This window comes from Falco punctatus, assembly GCF_963210335.1.
Source record: "Falco punctatus genome assembly, chromosome: 4".
Classification (NCBI taxonomy): domain Eukaryota; kingdom Metazoa; phylum Chordata; class Aves; order Falconiformes; family Falconidae; genus Falco; species Falco punctatus.
This window is the reverse complement of record NC_137583.1, coordinates 21,202,725-21,221,207: the sequence shown is the minus strand read 5'-3', so window position 1 is coordinate 21,221,207 and position 18,483 is coordinate 21,202,725. Positions and strand designations below refer to the sequence as shown.

Here is an 18,483-nt window from a genome sequence, read left to right as displayed (position 1 = left end):
CACCAGCTGGCAAACATTAGTTCATTTAGTACATTACTAAAACTCTTTTTCAGGCACCTGTAAATATTGGCAATATGGTTTTGCTACCATTCTGAATATTTCTGTTTGAATTAGGACAGCTCAGCCCACAGATATGACTTGGGATAGAAGTGCCTGTGCTATCGCTCAGGCGATATCTGCAGTTTGAACAGACTTTGTATCCCTAAAGCCTGTGTAGCATGACTTGTCTTGATTGTTATTATCAAGCTTTATTGTGGGACATTTTCCACTGACACATTTATATAAATGCAAATAGAAACACGTAAAATGTTTAACCTCCAATTCAAGCCTCGTGATTCACTTAGTGTGTGCAAAAATCCAGAGAGTTGTCCATTATGTCCTCAACTCTTCCAGATTTCCCTGCCTGTCCTTCACACCTAAGCCATCTGTTTGTCATTTCTTGGCGCTCCCCATACCTCTTTCACAAACAAACCATCTGCTCAGAGCCTTTAAACTTCTATTTACAATACATACTCTTTTATCTATTTTACAACTCTTTGCATATGTCAAAATTTTAATTACATAGTCACATATTAGGATGTCATTGGCTCAGGGGGCTTTTTCTAACAGTGTCTGTGATGGGCTAGAAGGCATTTAAAATGTGTTTTATGGCTCGCTGATATATGGTATTTATGAAGAGTGCAACAAATTTTGAAGTGAAGAAGCAGATGATGCATGAAGTCAATAATTGTTCCAAGACACCTCCAAGTAATTGATGTCTACATAATTCCATAAATGCTATTGCTTTATTAAAATACAATAACAATATTAATTTATATGAAAATTCACTCTGGCTAACAGCTAATGCATTTAAATTTCATATAATCTCATGCAGTTGCATCTCCTGTTATGTGTGGGGGAAAAAAAGAGGTTTCTTTCTAGAAATTTACTGGATACCTCAGATCTCATCAAATATAAGGTATGAATGATTTTTGTAAATGCTATAAATATGATTAAGATATCCATCTCCCAAAGGAGGGCAAAACTGATCTTGCTGAACAAAAAACAGCTAAGAAAATTAAAAAGTACCAGCTTTGTTACAGGTACTGTACATACATACATTATGCACACACATAAACAAAGCATTGCCTCACTCCCTTCAGATGGAGTTTCATCCATGCAGATGAAAATTTATACTTTTCATATTAATTTCTGAGGAATGTTTCTTGTTCTTTCAGGATGAGTTTGCTCAGTTGATAGCGGTTTAGGACACTACTTGTTTTGCATGGTGATCAAGAGTGGAGGGGAGTTGTAATAAGACAAGGTGCATCTATTTTTTCTGCCTCTTAAGGTGTGAGGGTTGTTCAGCTTGTCTGTAAAAAGGAAGGATGTACCAGAAATGAAATCTAATAATACGCAGAAAGCACATCGGTAGGGAAGTGTCATTAACTTTGGCTTTGAAAAAAACCCAGCTTTGAGTGAGAATACGCAGTTTCTGTGCTGTCAGAGGATGGGCTCCCACTGAGGCACAGGTGAGATGAGACTGACTGCACCAAACCTGATCCTGAGTTGGAGGGGGTGACTTGGAAATCACCCTGGCTCAGTTGCGATGTCTGCAATTAGCTTTTTATAGAACATGCTACAGAAACCTCTGCTTCTCCATCTGCTTGCAGGGAGGACTAAGAGCTACACAGAAGTCCTATAGAGCAGATCCCAATCAAAACAACATTAAGTACAGAAACACTTGCCAGTGTCTAAATGAAAAACCTTTGAAATGGCTTAATTTACTGTAAGTACAATTCTAGGAAACTAGTCGTTGAAATTCAGCTGCTTAGGGCAACTCCACCTCAAACTGAGTGCAGAATCACTCCAAACCACTTGACAGTAAATTGACCTGTGAATGTATTGCAGGTGGCTGCTCCATGGCAGATACACGTACGTGCATGTCTGAAGACCAGCAGAAGACCAGCTGGTAGGAGGCAGGTCTGTAAAGAGGACTTTTCCACAAATGCTACAGACACAATACTAGAAGTAAGCAATTTCCCAAATAAACCTGATTTAGAGCTGAAATAACCCCATCCTTAGGGCTCCACAGCTGATCGCTAGACTGACACGCAGCTGTAGTGTAGCTAGTGTAGCACCACAGACCATTTTGCATGTCATTTGCTACAGGATGGCTGGGAGATGGGATCCTGTAGAGAAAAGAGTCAATGGCACAATTAAATCCCATCAGGGAAAGTGCATTCCTTCCCTTTCATTTGTTTTTTCCCTTGGCACTACGTTATTATCAAAGACGTCCCGCGGTACCCTACACCCTAGCATTTCTGAGAGCAGGGGTAGCTTTGCTGCAAGGTAGTGAGATCAATCAAGCATTTTGATACTTTTTTTTGCATTCATCTCGTTCTGCACACCAGAGCAATGTACTTTTGGTGCAATTTTATTAGCTTTACTAGGTGAGCAGCTGTCCTAAGTCTAAAATTACAGAAAATATTGGAGCAATTCCAAAAGAGCTATTCTAGGCATGTAGGCATGCAAATGGAGGAGAAAATCCCACCTTTTTTTTTTTTTTTTTTAATCGGTTAAGGTAAATAGCTAAAGCCTGGAACAACTTCAAAGAACCCCCATCCCTTTTTAATTATGCCTCTTTTTTAACAATATAGCTTTTGAAATCACTGTCATAACACTGATAGAAATCTTAATATCTCCATGTAATGCTATTGTGTACATACCTGTAGTGACAGGTTCTTTACAGAAATTAAGGAATACAGATTCCTTATAATATCTTAAAAAGATATTTAAAAGATTGGCTGTTGTTATCCCTCAATTTACCAACTGATCTTCTGTTACCTAACTAGGGCTGCACAAATTAATAGCAGATTTAAGTAATCTGCAGACATTATGATTCCTCTTTTCCACCTATTCAAACAGTGGGGCTTATACTTACAATGCAGATCACTATCAGCTAATTTAATACCCTGTTTTCAGTTGCTTTTGAATCCTCAAATTTAATCATGCAGCCTGAATGATCAGCTACGTTGTTTTGAAGAAATTTCGATAGTTCTAAAAAATGCATTCATTTTGGAAACAGGTTTAAGGAACAAGGCACCATATTCTTTACATAAAAGTTCTTGAAATTTTCAGCTGAAATGCTTTAATGTGACTACAGTTTAAATAACTGACTTGGAACACCTTTTCTGTTCTTCCAAATTGATAAAGAATAGTAGACAACAAAATGAATTTCTTTCAGTATGGGATTGTGTGAGTTACAGATCTGAATAAAGAAAACTCATTAGATAATAACTCTTCCTGTGGTGTTAACATCAGTTACCTCAGTGCTTTTTGTACTGTTTCTGTACAGGCAAAACAAGAGTTTAGAATCGATTGATCTATATTTTCTCACCAAAGATGACACAAAAATATGATCTTCTGTGATATATCTGTTCTTTTTTTACTGTGTATATACAATGAATTCATACATATTTTATGAAAACCTTTCACCAAAAGCTCTTGCAATCCTATAAAGATGCCTCCTTGTTGCATTTTTTGAGACACAGGAAGATTGATATTTGGAAAAATGATGGACTTCAAAAATAACTTTGGGTTCTCTAACCCACTTCTCTAATGCACGCTGCTGTAAAACCAGGGTGAGTGGAAAGTGCAATTTGCAGAGAAGGAAGGGTGGAGGCACATCCTGAAGCTTCATGGCACTGATATGACCTCTCAGCTAGGCACTCCTGTTGCTGGAGCTGTCTCAGCCCCTACCAGCCTGCTAAGCCTGGCGGGAGAATGCATCAGCCCCATCTGCCTAAGAAAAAAGGATAAATCTGTGCTTTAAAAGTGTCTGTCTCTTGCTTTCTGACTATTCCTATCATAATTTAATAATTTTCCTGCTTTCCAGCACTCTGTGATCAGAGGGAGGCACTCGCACCATTTGTTATTAATGTTTTTCCATCCATTCTGGCTGCCACAATAGCTCCATCATCAACAGGCTTGAAGTATGAACAATTAGATCATGATTTTCTTTAAGCCATGTACCAGACATCACAAAAATCCAGCTGTGTGAACAAAGTAAAGAATCATCTTTGAGAGCAAATGCTGTTTGCAATCTTACAATTTGCAGACTAAAAATTAAATGACTATTTTTATCCTCCCTTTTCTGCCAGACACTAACTAAATTTGTCAAAGTAAGCATGCTTAGGATTAAAGTTTTATTGATTTTTTTTTTTAAAGGCAAACTTATAATACGGCACATAAAGTTTTCATAGCATCATTAGAATGCAGAAGATTTCCTGCCCCAAATTCCAACTTGTGCTGCCTCCAGTTTGCCTGCCAAGGGCTCCTGGTCCCAATTATGGGGACAGTCTTCAATCCACTGCGGCTACCTGGCTCACAGCTTGGTCAGGGCAACCTAACTGGGGTGCAGAGGGGTGCTTAAAGGAAGGAAAAGTGTGAGAGATGGAGCCTGAGAGAAACGTCTATGGGAAAGAATATCACCCAGGAGTGGGCATGACCTGCAGGTTAATGGGAATGGTTGTCAGCTGGGGAGCAGGCTGTGGTCATGAAGGAAAGCTGGTTTATTCGGCGTTCACCCTGAGAGGCTTCTGTCACGTTATTTTATGTGGCAGTATTTTTTTTTTTTATTCCTAAGTTAAAGAGACATGACTTAAGGCCTTTTTTTGTGTTGAATTCCCATTAGCTTTGTCTGTCATTTCTGAGATTTTGTGGCATTTACCATAGGCAAATCCACTGTTCTGAGATGAGAGGAAAAACAGAAACATTTTAGGAACTACTGTTTTAGCAAGTTCCCTCAATAAACTGCTTTCTGAGGTGGTTATCCACCAGCTTTCCATAAGCTTCTAATCCCATTCTCTTGAACTCAGGTGAGTCCCATGGTCTTCAGTTAACTAGATTGAATTGGACACAAATTTTTAACTGTTTTTCCACATATCTCATTGGTGTTTGCTACGTAAAATGTTCCTTGGGTTACTGGTAGAGGCTTAGATATCTAGTTTTGTAATTTAAAATTTAATAGCAATTGTAATATTTTGGTTTACTTCTAATTACATAGTGAAGAAATAGAATTTAAATAGTAATTTTTTTTCCTGGTTACAGGAGATGAAGGAGGAGGTCCTGGAGCTTTGTATTATGTACTTCGCAGAGTACAGCTGGATTCCTGAAAAATTCTGTAAGGTCAGTGGAATTAATTGTGTGGAATCTGTAGCCATAACTTCTAAGATGTCCAAGAGCAGCTATAGAGCGGAAAAAAAAAAAAATCAGTTTATTGTATTATTGGATAAAATAGGAGTGACTAATTTTAATGCAATCCAGAGAGATACACCAATTTGCAGCATCTGCTGAGACATCAGCTCCACCTACAGAAAAGGCTGTTGTATAGCTCTTACATGAGCACATTGAGCAGACATCCAAAACATCCACGTGTGCAGTAGTTGCTCTAGTTCAGCAAGATTACAAACCTATACAGAGGTACAAACAAGAGGCAGATTAAAGAGAACTGCAGGGGATTACTGAGTCCTATACAACGTCATGTAAATGAATTTATAACAACAGGAGCAAATAACTACTAGAAGGTACATTATTATGTAAAGCATGAAAACAGAATTTGCATGTCTTCTTCCTGAAGCAATCAGGATTTTTCATATTTCTATGGCTAATTGAAAATAAGATAATATAAACTACACAGTCTGCCCAGCAGCATCTTGAGCCTCAAACAACTTAGTCTTACAAGTGCTGAGTATAATCTGTGGTGCCAGCTATGCTAGGCAGGGTAAGGAGTTTCCCATGAAATCCCCAATCTCAATTAAAAATTCTGCATTTACCTCTTAGTTTATCTGAAACTGAAGAAGGCTGCTCTCTCCTGCAGTCAAAACATGTCAGATGCATATTCTCACACAGAAAGCAGTAGAGGCTCTAAAGCCTATCTTGCAGCATGTTTGATTTCCTGGCTGCCTTATTTGTTTACAACAATGCTCTTAAAATTGTCTCTGCCATCTGTGTGGTTTCTAGTTGTTTGAATGAGAATGAGATATTAAAATGCCATCCAGATGTTTAGATGCATATCAGCATTAACATATTATGCAAATTGTCACAGGGATAGGTTTTTTTCTTCTTAAACAAAACAATATTTTTAGATGGAATGGAAAGAAGTAAATCTGTGAAGGATGACAAGCAAAAAAAATGCACTGAGCATATTCAGCTGAACTTTTCAATCACTTTTTATGAAAGGGTTAGGTACAATGTGTCCTTAGTTATTTTTACTGTAAATCTATAGAAGGACAATTGGATGAAAACATAATCTTTAAAAAAGCCTCCACAAAAAGCAACGAAGCACCACTAAGCCTGAAGATCTCATAAAATGGATTCAACAAAGTGAAATATAAAAGTTGCCTTTGTGTATTTATCTCATGAGAATGGGACTTCATGAAAATAATAACAAATATCTGTTGGCTACTGAGCAACTAATTTAAAGAAACCTTTGGCTCTGACTCTCCAGATGTTTACACGTGGAGATAAGTCCATGGAATCAACAGTGCAAGACCATAGCTGAGCTTTCATAATTCTCAAGAAATAAGAACTAGGATCAGAAAATTAAGATAAATGTCTTTAACTAAGGTTTATTTTTCTCTGGGACCTTGATTCTTGCAACTAAAAATAAACATGACGTTCCTTGAATTGCTCCCTAAAGTTTTGTATTTTTTTTTTTTTTAAGGAACATTGCAACAAACCCCTTAAAATTTACTTTTGGGTCACTGTTGTTATCAAGTAGTGAAGGTGGGGACGGCCCCAGCTGGTAGGTTCTGTAGGGAACTGGCTACCAATGCAGGGAATGAGCTGTAAATAGGAGGAAGAAGAGAATCTATCGCTCAACAAGCAAATTTTCTTGGGTATTGGAATTGGAACAACTGGAAAATTATTTGATCTCCTCTGTCTCATGGAATTTCATTCAGCTCCCACACATCAAAGCCTACCAATATATTTCCAATGGTCACCATTTTTATATATGCTTTATAAGCAATATGTTGGCAAACTGTGCAGAACTTCAAAAGAACTCATGCAAGCCTGTGAGAACTTTAGGAGCTGATGTATTTTGACTTAATTTCACTCCAGGGCCAATGGTATATTTAGCTAGAACAGGGCCTGAGTGCAGAAAGACATTTGAAAAACAGTAGTAGTTTAATTACAATCACCATGAAAAGAGCGTTTGAAAAAGATACAGTATTTGGAACAAAGAAAATGAGGAAATACATTTTACAAGAGGATTCCTGAAAAGGCTGGAGCCATCACGGAGGAATTGTTGCAAATGCTGGGAAACTGAACTATGATTGCAAAGGCATCGGTGGTGATTTTGTGCTGGGGATGATCAGATGAAGAAGTAAAAGAATAGCCAGGGAGGCCAGCGTGCTCCGGCTGTAGTTTTATTGATGAGTAGCCTTGAAGAATTACTTCACATTTAAAACATGCTATTCCTGTTCATTTCTCCTCATGTGCTGTCTGCTTTTCTTTGCTAATGACACTCCTACTGTCTCCACCACAGCTGCTCTCCTGCAGACATCTTTCCTATCCATCTTCCTTCCTTTCCCACCTTCTTACCAAAAGGCATTAGGTTAGCTTGATAGGATTTGTTCTCAAAACATCCATGGTCCTTTTCCTACCAGTTTTATCTTCTGAGTGCTTAAATAGATTTTATGACTATTTGTTCTGGTATCTTTCTGGGCACAGAGCAGAGAATGATTGGCCTGTAATTCTTCAATGTTTTTTAAACACATTACCTTATTATTGTTCTTTGTTGTTGTTGTCGTTGTCTGATAGCAGTGGCATATAATCTTCACAAAAGGAGTGTCTATTGTGTGTATACTGAGGGCTTAATCCACGGCAAAATGTAGGAGAAGGGATTGTATTTCAGCTGCTACTGTAGCTACTCCTGAGCGAGGATGACAGGTCCAGTGTTCGGTGGATCAATGATATCACAAAAATTGATCTTTAATAAATAGACTGAGAGTTTGAGTATCCTGTAGAAGACAGTAAAAATGTATGTACTATGTTATATACATGTATAGCAGGGTTTATGCACAATCCCGTCCTGAGGTGGGGGAAGGTATGTTTTATTCCTTTCAGTCTGTTGCATTGTCTGGGGTTTTCCTCTAAAACCACCAGAGATTTCTCATGTTAAATCTCAAATGCCAATCTAATGTCACAGGAAAATAAAAAGCAGGAACTAAACTAAAGAACTAATCGTATTGTTTAGTTCCTTCAGTCATTAAAACAGGAATCAGCCTGGTTTAAAAAAATGTTGCTGTTTTGATGATTGCTAACTATTCAGAGAATAAATCTGTTTGTAGATTATCAATTGCAAAGTAAAGGCTTATTTGCAGTGAATGAGCAATAGCCGCTTTTATATTGGTGTGTTTAGAGTATCTGCAGCCAGAGATACAAACAGTTGTAAACAACTCGTCCATACAGCTTCACTTACAGTTCCTGAGAGTTATGAACTAATGCCAAGAGGATAATAAACAGACCACCAGATTATTTTTAGATCTGATTTTTGCTTGGCATGAAGGGAGTTTTCATAACAAAGCAACAGGGTTTTGTCTTCTGAACATCATTAACTACAAAAGAGTTCCTGTTGGTGAGACCCTCCAGATGCTAAAAGCAGAACCTCATTTACACCATATAGAGACAGGGGTCCAAACTCACCATATCCCAGACTTGTGCACCCCAAGCTTTCACAAAGAACCTAGCAGAAAGAACTCTTGAGATATTGGTTTAGAAAGGAAACAATAGTAGAATCTTGCTTGGCTCAAACTCTTACAGACTATGCAATCCTCCTAGGGGGCAGCTAGTCCTTATTTACAGTGTATATTAGTCCTTATTTAACTATAATATTATCATAAAACTCAAATTAAATGTGAGGTCTCCCACCTTCTGTTGTTCGGGTGCAGCAGAGGATGAATGTGCATGTCTGACACGTGGTTACAAGCAGAATGAATGGCTGCTGCTGATCCTGAATAACGTTTGCCATCCCAAAGGCCAGACCAACTGGTTTTCAACCATTCACATGAAAGTTTTAATACATGCTTTTGCAAGTCTAAAGCACATATGACTTGATATCATATATTCTGGGTTTTAGCTGTTGTCATTCTTCTGTCTTTTATAGCTGCTGGTCAGCCTGGATTTCACGCGCGTGTAAGCTGTGGCTGTAGTCTCACGTGTTTTCACATATGCAAGAGTGTTTCAGTGTGAATTATTTTGACACTTTCAAGAATGACTAATTATGAACATTTAGAAGTCTCTTTCAAGGCCGTACCCAAAACATATTGATCCTGTATTGACTCTCATTGCCCTTAATAGACTGATGGGCAGTCGGGCTCCTTCTGCCTTGTTTGATCTCTGCTGCTTACCAGAAATGCAATTTCTTTTCCAGCAGAGAACTGGACATACTTTTCATTTTGTATCTTCCTGCATTACCTCAGTAGTTGTTTTTCCTGCTGTTTGAACCTTTTGTGCAGAGACCTTCAAGGGAAATAACAGGATTGCATCAAGGGAAATAAAAGATTTGATGTAATCCTGAGACACGTTTCAGTTAAACATAGGCAATTTGTTTTAGAGTAGTTTGATATCTGGGTAGAAGTGTATGGCCTTTGTATACCTGAGATGATATTGTCTATCCCAGAAAGCTATGCCTCTGTTAATTAAAACAGATCAAGTGATAGCAATAATTTTACTGGCATATTAAGAAATAATTAATTTTTATTTGAGCCTGAGTCCTTCACAATGACTTTCCTCAAGGACTTGATCAGTGAGCTTCAGTTGCATAAAATATTCCTAACATGCTAATTTTAGCTATAAATATTTTCTTTGAACTTATTTCTTAAATGCTTCTTATAGTATATGGAGAGGTAATATTACACTTTCTCAATTTACAGCATTATGTATTTGTATGCAGCCATCATGTGCAGATAAAATATCTGGTAATCTGCTTTCAAGCACCAGTACTTTTTCAGAAGAAATACTTTTAAATCTAGTCAGGAACATTTCACCGAGTAAAAGTGATGAAATTAGGTTAATACATTATTTATGATGAGTGATTTACTCAGCCCTATGCAAAATAGAGGAACATTTTCGACCAGTTAAATCTCTATGAAAAGAGGTGAAAGTGTATTGTTTTCCTCATTTTTCTCCGTTCCGTGGCAGACTGCTCTAATTACATATTAGGCCTTAACTTTGCAACCTGTCATGTGGCAGCTGACAACAAAGAGCTGTGCCTGAAAAGATGAGAAACATCTGGGCAGTACGGCTGGGAATAGCAGCGCTGCTGCTTGATCTTGCCTCCTTTTTTAGCCACACTGTGTGTTCTTTGCTTGAGATTTTACACAGCGTGTCTTCTTCCCCTTCTAATTCCCTTTCTGCATAGTTCTAACAAAGATATTGCAACTAGAGAAGCAATAGAGTGCAGAATGGAAAATGAATTCACGTTAATCATGCAGGTACACCTCACTGGATAATTAATAGCACATCATCCTGCCCGCATGTAGGACTTCAGAACTGATTAACCAGCAGCTTTCACTGCTGTCCCACCATATAAGAAAGTATGGCAATAAAGAGGATTCAGCCTCACAGCATCATACAAGCTTAAATTTCATTGATAGTAACAACGTGAACAAGAAAATGTGAGATACGGGGAAAATATCACAGGGAAAAAAGGGTAAGAAAACAACTCTTCAAAACTAAAAATAAAAAAGCAGAAGAACAACGTACCAACAAATGTAACAAATTTCTAAACCAAGGTTGCAAGAGAAAACACTTCAATCCCACAAGAAGCAATTAGAAGATCCTGTGGAAATAGCGCATTAAAAAGATGAGTCTCCAAAGGAATGAACTGCTTTCTCCTCATATCTTTTTTTTATTATTGTTCACATGGAATTCATCTAACTGCATATTCTCTCCACAGTGTTTGAATGTTGCTTTCCCTTTTCAGCACGGTTATCTGTCCTCTATTGTAGGGAGGTATGAATAAGCAAAAGCTTTCAAGGCTGCTGAAGAGGATGAAGTACTTTTTTATTTCTCTTTGTAGAGCACAAAGCCTGTAGGAGGGAAATTGCAAAAATATTGTTCTTCTCTAACATGCATTAGAGAAGTACTTGGTTTATTTACTCATATCCCACCTAAAACAACCCACAGATTCATTTAAATAAATAGGCTTGCACTACACATGGGTTTATATATGTGGAGTGGGGTAAAGAGAGTAAGGGAAATTCTTTCTTGTACGGAGTGGATTAGTCCATGCTTAGGCTCTTTTCTTTTTTCCTCTTTTTTTCTTTCCTGTTTTTTTTTTGGTTTTTTGTTTTGTTTTTGTTTTGGTTTTTTTTTTGGTTCACTTTTACTGCTTTACTTGTAAAGGAGATTTAAGCTGGAAAAGTTTGGGAATCTCATAATCCAGGGCACTTACTCCTCAGTTTTAGACATTTATCATCTTCTAGATTAGCTCATGTGTGGTTTAAAACATATCTTTTGTTGTAATTCTTCACAGTCCCCTGGAATCTGGAAAGGCCTTTTTACGCCGAGTCTGTTACCTGCTCTCACGCCCATAGCGGCTGCTGCTCTTCCCTGGAGGTAAGTGGAGACGTACTACAAATCTGGGTTAACAGCTTTTATGATCAATGGACTCAAAGGCAGATACCTTTCCTATTAATCAATGCAAATGAGATAAGATTATTGAGTTATGAGTATCTTGTACACAAATATTAACCTCTAATACATTCATTAAAGCTGAGTAAAGTATTAATGAGCTTTGATGCTGCTGGATTGCAGAGTAACGGATAGTTTTACCCAGGCCTGCTCTGCTCAAATTGATTAGTGTGATCCCATGCTGTGCACTGTGTTTCCACAACAGAATTGATCTTTTTCCTAGATGAAAACAGTTCTAAACCACATTTGGGAATGTTTCTGACTAAAGCTTGGTTAGGGAAATAAGTAATAGAAATACCCTGCTAGAGCATTTTATCCTGTATGGGATCTTATTCTGAAAGTAACCACTTTAAATTTGCTGTGACTATTTTTAGGTCCAAAAGAAAAGTAGGAAAAAAGTTTCTCCATTTTCAGTGTGTACTGTAGGAGTACAGGCAGTCTACCAAAGTGGGGCTATTCTCCAGTGTTCCTGAAATGCTGCTTTCTTAAGTGATATTCCTGTTCAGTCATTTATCAAGAAACTCTCAGCTTTGCCTTTTCCAAACTGCAGGTAAAAAATCCACCACATGATAATGTCCATGTAGGCGAATACACATAGCTCCTGCTTATTACTGAGCCTTAAAAATGTTTTTTATTTAATTTACTTTTTTTGCTCATTTCATCTTGGAGAAATGAAGGCAACGATCATACATGGAAAATCATTATCCTAACGTGGTAGATGCTGGCGATTTCTGTGCTGGTGAGACTAAGAATAAACTGGCCTTCTCAGCATGCTGGCCACAACATCAGTGAAGGCACTCGGTGATGAGAGTATAAATATTGATACTTTAATATTACACAGGTTTAATAACAGGAACCATTTTTTTCACGTATCTTTTAAAGAGTCTGAGACAAGGCTATGAAAGACCATGAGATTATTTCTAACAGTATTACTGGCCTAAATTGACATGGGGCCATTTCACTGCATGTATTGAGGGACAGAAAGGTCCCTCAAGGTTTGACCTGAGTGAGTGCCATCCAGAGGTGCAGGTGTGAAGGTCTCAGAAGGACCTTGATCAAGGAAAATTTCAGTTTCCTCCCGGTTCCCCCACATATCTAGACAGCTCATCGCCCCTGTAATATTATTTCATTTCTCTGACTTCTCAAAGTGCCTTTTCATTTGTAGCACTTAACTGACAGTGATTGGCAGTTGTTCATTAACCATTACCTCTTCTAATTTTCTGTGAACTAATTGTAAGGAGCGTAAGAAAAGCTATTAGAATAGTAGAACACTGAGGAATAAGAGAAGAAAAAAAACAGGTCAAAATTACATTGGGTCAGCGCAATTTACAGCAATATTTCTTTCAAGAAATGTGGAGGTCTAAAAGTCAATTGTTAAGAAGAAGGCAGAAACAGACCTGCTAATATCAATTCAAAAATCAATAGAAATGTCCAGCTTGATACGAACTTCTATAGCAATTTCTAGGGAAAATACTTACCTTATGACATGACAAGCATCTTTATTGCATAGGTTAAATGAGCCAGTAAAAGGAAAAATATTGCTAGCATATTGGAACATAGAGGTAGAACAGAAGAACAGACATACCCAGGCACAAAGGTGAAATAGCCAAAAAAGAAAAAAATCCACAAAACCCAACCAACTACACACACACACACACAAACCCTATTTGAGCTGATGTTTACAGTCCAAAGCTGATGTTTGAAGAAGGAAACATGCTTGGTAATCAAAAGGCATCATTTATCTGGCTAATGTTTCCTAGAATTTTGAAAGAAATAGAAATAACACTATTAAAACTATTACAGGTTATGAGTAAAATAATTTTGCTCATGACTGCATTAACTTGAGGAGATTCCTTGTAACTTTAGCTGATTATGAATAGAAATCATCAGGTTTATATATATATATATCACTCATTGTTAAAATTCATTTTTGATAGAAATGAATGAGGGCGGTGAAAAATTGTAAATCAAAATATGTGCTTGAACAATATCCTGTTGTGTCAATGTGATTTCAATAACTCATGTTAAAAAGGTAGAAAAATGTGCATGACAGTTGTGGGAATAGAATTTTTCATATTTCCCTGTCTTTCAGAATTTAGACTAATAGGTGGATGTAGCATGAAAAGACAAACAGTAATGGAAAAAAAAGCTACAAAGGTCGCATATTGCAAACAAGTAAGATATAGGCATCTTTATAAATCAAATCTACAGCTAGAGCACAGACGGATTAACAGGTGGTGAAACGACAGATGACATATACAGCACTGATGGTGAAGAAATATGACCAGGTTGAATAGTTTGGACAAGCTTTAATTCAACACAGCACACTTTTGAAAATTGATGGGTTTTAAAATAACTTAGGAATGTTTCTGCCCTACTCACGATGCCTGCTGGCCCCTGGGACCAGGAACGAATCCTAGGATAACAAGAAGTAAAGCTGAGCAGTTGCTGATGATCACTTGCTTCAATTTGAAATTATTCTTGTGACCAATTACTCAGGCTGTGGCTGGCATCAGTCGGAGCTGTTCTGACTATGCCATGTGGTATTTCCAGTTCTTGATGCACCACCAGATCAGAAGTTAAAATTTTTAATAATGTCAAGCAAAGGATTCATTGCCATGCAAAGGTTCCCACTACATGGGTGGGGGATAGCGGGGAGGGTATTGCTGAATTCCTTATGGATGAGACAAAAAATAAATGTTAGCCTTGGAGTAGATTAAAGGCAAGTAAACAGAGCGGTAGAAATATCAGTCATAATAATGAAGGTGGAAGTAGATGGCTTTTCCAGATTGGTAACCTCCATCAAACAAATGCAGGATGAGATCACTGGAACAAGACTGGAAGAGTTACGGAATGAAAAATGTTGAGTAAATCAACAAGCATGTCAGGTGATACTCTACAGCAAAGATGGATATTTCTATTTTAATTTACTGAAAAGGCACATTCTATTTGGTTGGACTCAATGATCTTAAAGGTTTTTTCCAACCTGAATGATTCTATGATTCTCACAGGGATGAAGCTATAACGACTCATTACCAAGAAATGCTGCTGGATATACACCTTCACCTCTCACCCAGAAGACCTGATGTGCTTGCAGGACAGAGGTATTTATGAATAAACTTTTTGTACAAGATATGCAGTGTAAGCATGTGTGCCCAGTTCAGTTTAGGTCTAAGTGCCTAATGTACAACATGGATAATACCAGAAATGCAAGCAATAGAATAAATGAGACTGAGTGTTAGGCCTGTACCATTTTTATCTTTTTAGCTGGTCGGAGTTCTCCTCTGTATTTTGCGTTAGAAAGCTGCTTGCTCACTCCCCAGGCTGTTACAAGGAAGGATTGATTTGAGGCTTTAACCTATGCAGTTCCAGCTGGGACATTCAGGCTGCACATGAATGTTTTTTGAAAATAATAATATAGCATCACTAGTTATACCAAGTAATAGAAAGAAGAAGGAAGGGTTGTGATTTATATCACCTCATGCTGCTTTGGAAAAGGGAGAGATCCACTCAAGCCTCTGCACATTTCTCCTGGGAACAGCAGTGTGCTCCACTCAGCTCAAGACTGTGCCCCAAGGTATATTTTGACCAAGAGAAAATAAAACAGTAGTGTAGACTGGTGGGTACCTATAATCCCAGTAATGACAGTAGCATGGGCATACCAGGCATGCTTTCAATCTTTCTGGACTTGTGTCTCTGTTTCTGCCTCACATGTTCTAGTTTTGCACCTTGGGCAAGTTTTGAAGCCTGTCCTGACTTCCATGCAATTTTAATCTATTTAGATATCACTAATACATTTAAAACGATTGTTTATCTGCTGCCTAAACTCTTAGATATCTAAGTCTCCCAAAATATCTGTACCATCTGTCACAGTCTAAGAATTACCATTCTAGTTATCACCCATAAAGGGCTGGAGTCATTTGGAATGAAATCTATGCATAGCACCAGTCACCTGTGCACCCAGGGTACAACCGAATCTGCTACTGGAGAATTTTGTGTAACTAGTGAGTCAAAGATTGGGTTAATCTCGTGCTTAGAGGGCTAAGAAGAGTATACTGGAGGCACGCAGCTGGTGTGAAAGGTTGGGCACGAGTGACCAAACGTGAGACACAGCAAGGATGGGCTTTTTAACTGGTGATGGTAAAATGGTGTAGGTTTGGAGCAGAGTGTGGGGATCAGGGAGATAAGCATTTCTTTCAAATAATGGATTATACTAAACCTAGATTTACCTAGTCTTTACTTTTGCACGTGAGAGCAGGCACAAAGTAAGATTTAGTGCTCCATGGTGAGTGTGCCCATTGTGACTACAGGTTAAAGCACCTTGGAAAAGGAAAAAACCTGCTTTCTACTCCTACTCCAGTGAGTTTATGAAGACTTTGTAGCAGTTGAATTTATGCAAGTTGAATAACTTCAAAAGAAATACCGAGAAGTTGTCCCCAATGGTTAACCGGTGACCTAGTCCACGGAGGACATTGAGGCAGGAATTCAACCCTCCTCAAGCAGAGCAGAGTGCAACCTCAGTCTGCTACTTTCCAGGTCAGTGATGCATTTAACTGCCTTCTAGGTGGGAAAGACACTAGGGGCTGTGTTTTGCATGAAGTCCAGACCATGATATCTATTCGGTTGAGTCCTTCAGGCATCGCAGCTGGGGAATACCTGCTCTGATGCGGGCTCATCTGCATGGCCAGTACAGCAGCCAATAACTCCAGGGCTTGGTGACATCTGAGCTGAGGATTTGAGGCCATTCATTTGAATGTTTGAATCAAAAATCACAGTTACAGAGACTGAAATACTCTAGCAGGTCTAGCCCTTGGCACTTAAACAATATAAAAAGTTACCTTTTGGTGATGCAAATGATATATGATAAAAAACAATCCAACAGAAACTGCTGATGGGAAATCTGACTAGGTTGATACAGTTACTATCTAAGTCATGCTGCAAGCTATAGATGAATATTTTGCACAATCCGTTCATTGTTAATGAACATCCAAGCTAGCAAATTAAAATAAACCCATTTTATCACTCAGATTTAATGATTTCCTGCTGGGCCTTTTTAATGTTCAGAATTGGCCGCCTTTGAAATACTTAGCTCATCAGCAAATTTGCCTTCAGTCTTGTGTTTCTTCTGCACTGAAGGTTACTCTGAAATTTTCACCTTTTGCTTTCAGATGTTTATATTTAAAGGTGCCCACTGCTAGCATGAAGAACGTTTACCTCTCCTTGAGCTCGGAGTTCATAACGCTGTTTGAACACTGTAAGTCCTTAACTACTGAAAAAAGGTGAACATTCAGCTCCAGAAATTTCAAATCCAGGTGAAGTGAACTTGCTGATTAACTCTGTGAATGAAATGAGTATTTTAGTAGAGTGCTAGACAGCAATGAAAATCTGTCCTAAAATATAGTAAAACCCGCAGGAAATACAAGGTACCTGCTGAGAAACCAGCTTTCTCTTTGGCTAAATGTTTAAACTTTTTTACTTTTGCCTAGTTGTTCTGGGCTAGAGGGAGCATGGGTACAGATTACACAGCGCCGTCACTGCCACGGAAATGCTCATATTAATCTAGATTTGTATGCTGTGTGACTGTTGGCAATGAGGACAGTTAACGTTCCAATATCGCTTTCCCTTCAAGGATACTGAAGAGCATTGGACACATTAAGCTCTGAGGTTGGTAATTTACTAATGAGAAAACTGATTCAAAGAGAAATTAGGAACTTAATCTCTCATCTACTGAAGCCAATGGAAATCATTCTGTGATTTCCTTGGGCAGACTGTGTGTAGCTTGTAAAAGGTCATACAAGAAATCACAGAAAAATTAGAACAGAAGTCCAATATTTTTTTGCTTGTTCGGCACAAGAATAACCGTCCTTTACCCGATGCCTGAATCCTTTGTATCTGAATCCCTTTTCCTTAATGCAGTTTAAAACTACTCCAGTAGATTTAGATTTACTAATATATTTTCCTATCACCACCAGCTGTGTGCTGCGGGAGAGGCGACGTTGAAAGGATAACCAATCGCTTTGGAGCACTACCATTTTTTAATTCAGACTCAGCACCGTGGGTCTCCTCTCTGGGAGCCTTCACTGGTAGTGGAGGCTGAAGCTCCAGAGTCTGGAAGCAGCGATCTCTGGGGCAAGTTTCCTACAGGAGGAGCAGAAGCCAGTCCCACCGAGGTAAAGAATCAAAACCTTTGTATCCTATTTGCATGTTCACAATTGTGTTAAGCGCTTTAGTACAGCTGAAAGCCATACCTCATGTCATAGAAATGGAATTTTCAAATTCTTTGAACTAGTTAAACTTTAACAAAAAGCTCTTCTGTATTGCTGAGGCCTTTCATTGAACTAAAGCATCTGGTTTTCAGAGTGACACCATGACATTGAAGAAGTCACAATTAAATTCTTCAGACTTGTTATTTTAGAGGTAGTATTCTCCAAGGACCTAATCCAAACCACTCTGTACTCAGTAGGAATCTTTCTGCCTCGGGGCTTCCTTGATGTTTTGCAAGATCCTCTATCTCTGGTCATATTTCAGGCAGTTTATTACAAAATTCCATAATGCAATATGCATTGCTTGTGTGGCTAGCAACCTTTATATCAACAGTCTAAATAAATGCTGGTACCACTACCATAATAACTTCAACGGAGGTAAGAAATATAGTGCTGTATTTACAAATTTGATCTGCTCAGGGCCTAGGGCTGCAGTAACTTCGATATAGGAGTGTTTATGTGCAAAACCACTGGATCATACACATGATTATTTATCAAGATGGTCTATGTATAGTGCTAGTGTTATGCATTAGCACCT

At 38.2% G+C, this 18,483-nt stretch overlaps 1 protein-coding gene across 15 annotated transcripts in view; it reads left to right on the top strand.

Annotated features, from left to right (window-relative positions):
• LOC308062789 (uncharacterized protein) overlaps nt 1-18,483 on the top strand; it is a 66,401-nt gene that overhangs the window by 27,399 nt on the left and 20,519 nt on the right. For 8 of the 15 annotated variants that reach the window (XR_013927682.1, XR_013927683.1, XR_013927684.1 and 5 more), the window contains one exon: nt 1,891-18,483. This exon is cut by the window's right edge. Coding sequence is in view for 4 of the 15 variants with exons in the window: in XM_080384729.1 (XP_080240855.1) it covers nt 5,095-5,169; nt 11,525-11,607; nt 14,694-14,786; nt 15,993-16,053 (312 nt within the window). In the remaining 11 variants the exon portion in view is untranslated. The remainder of the gene's footprint in view (nt 1-1,890) is intronic. The other 7 variants (XR_013927687.1, XR_013927688.1, XM_080384729.1 and 4 more) reach the window with 6 other exon arrangements.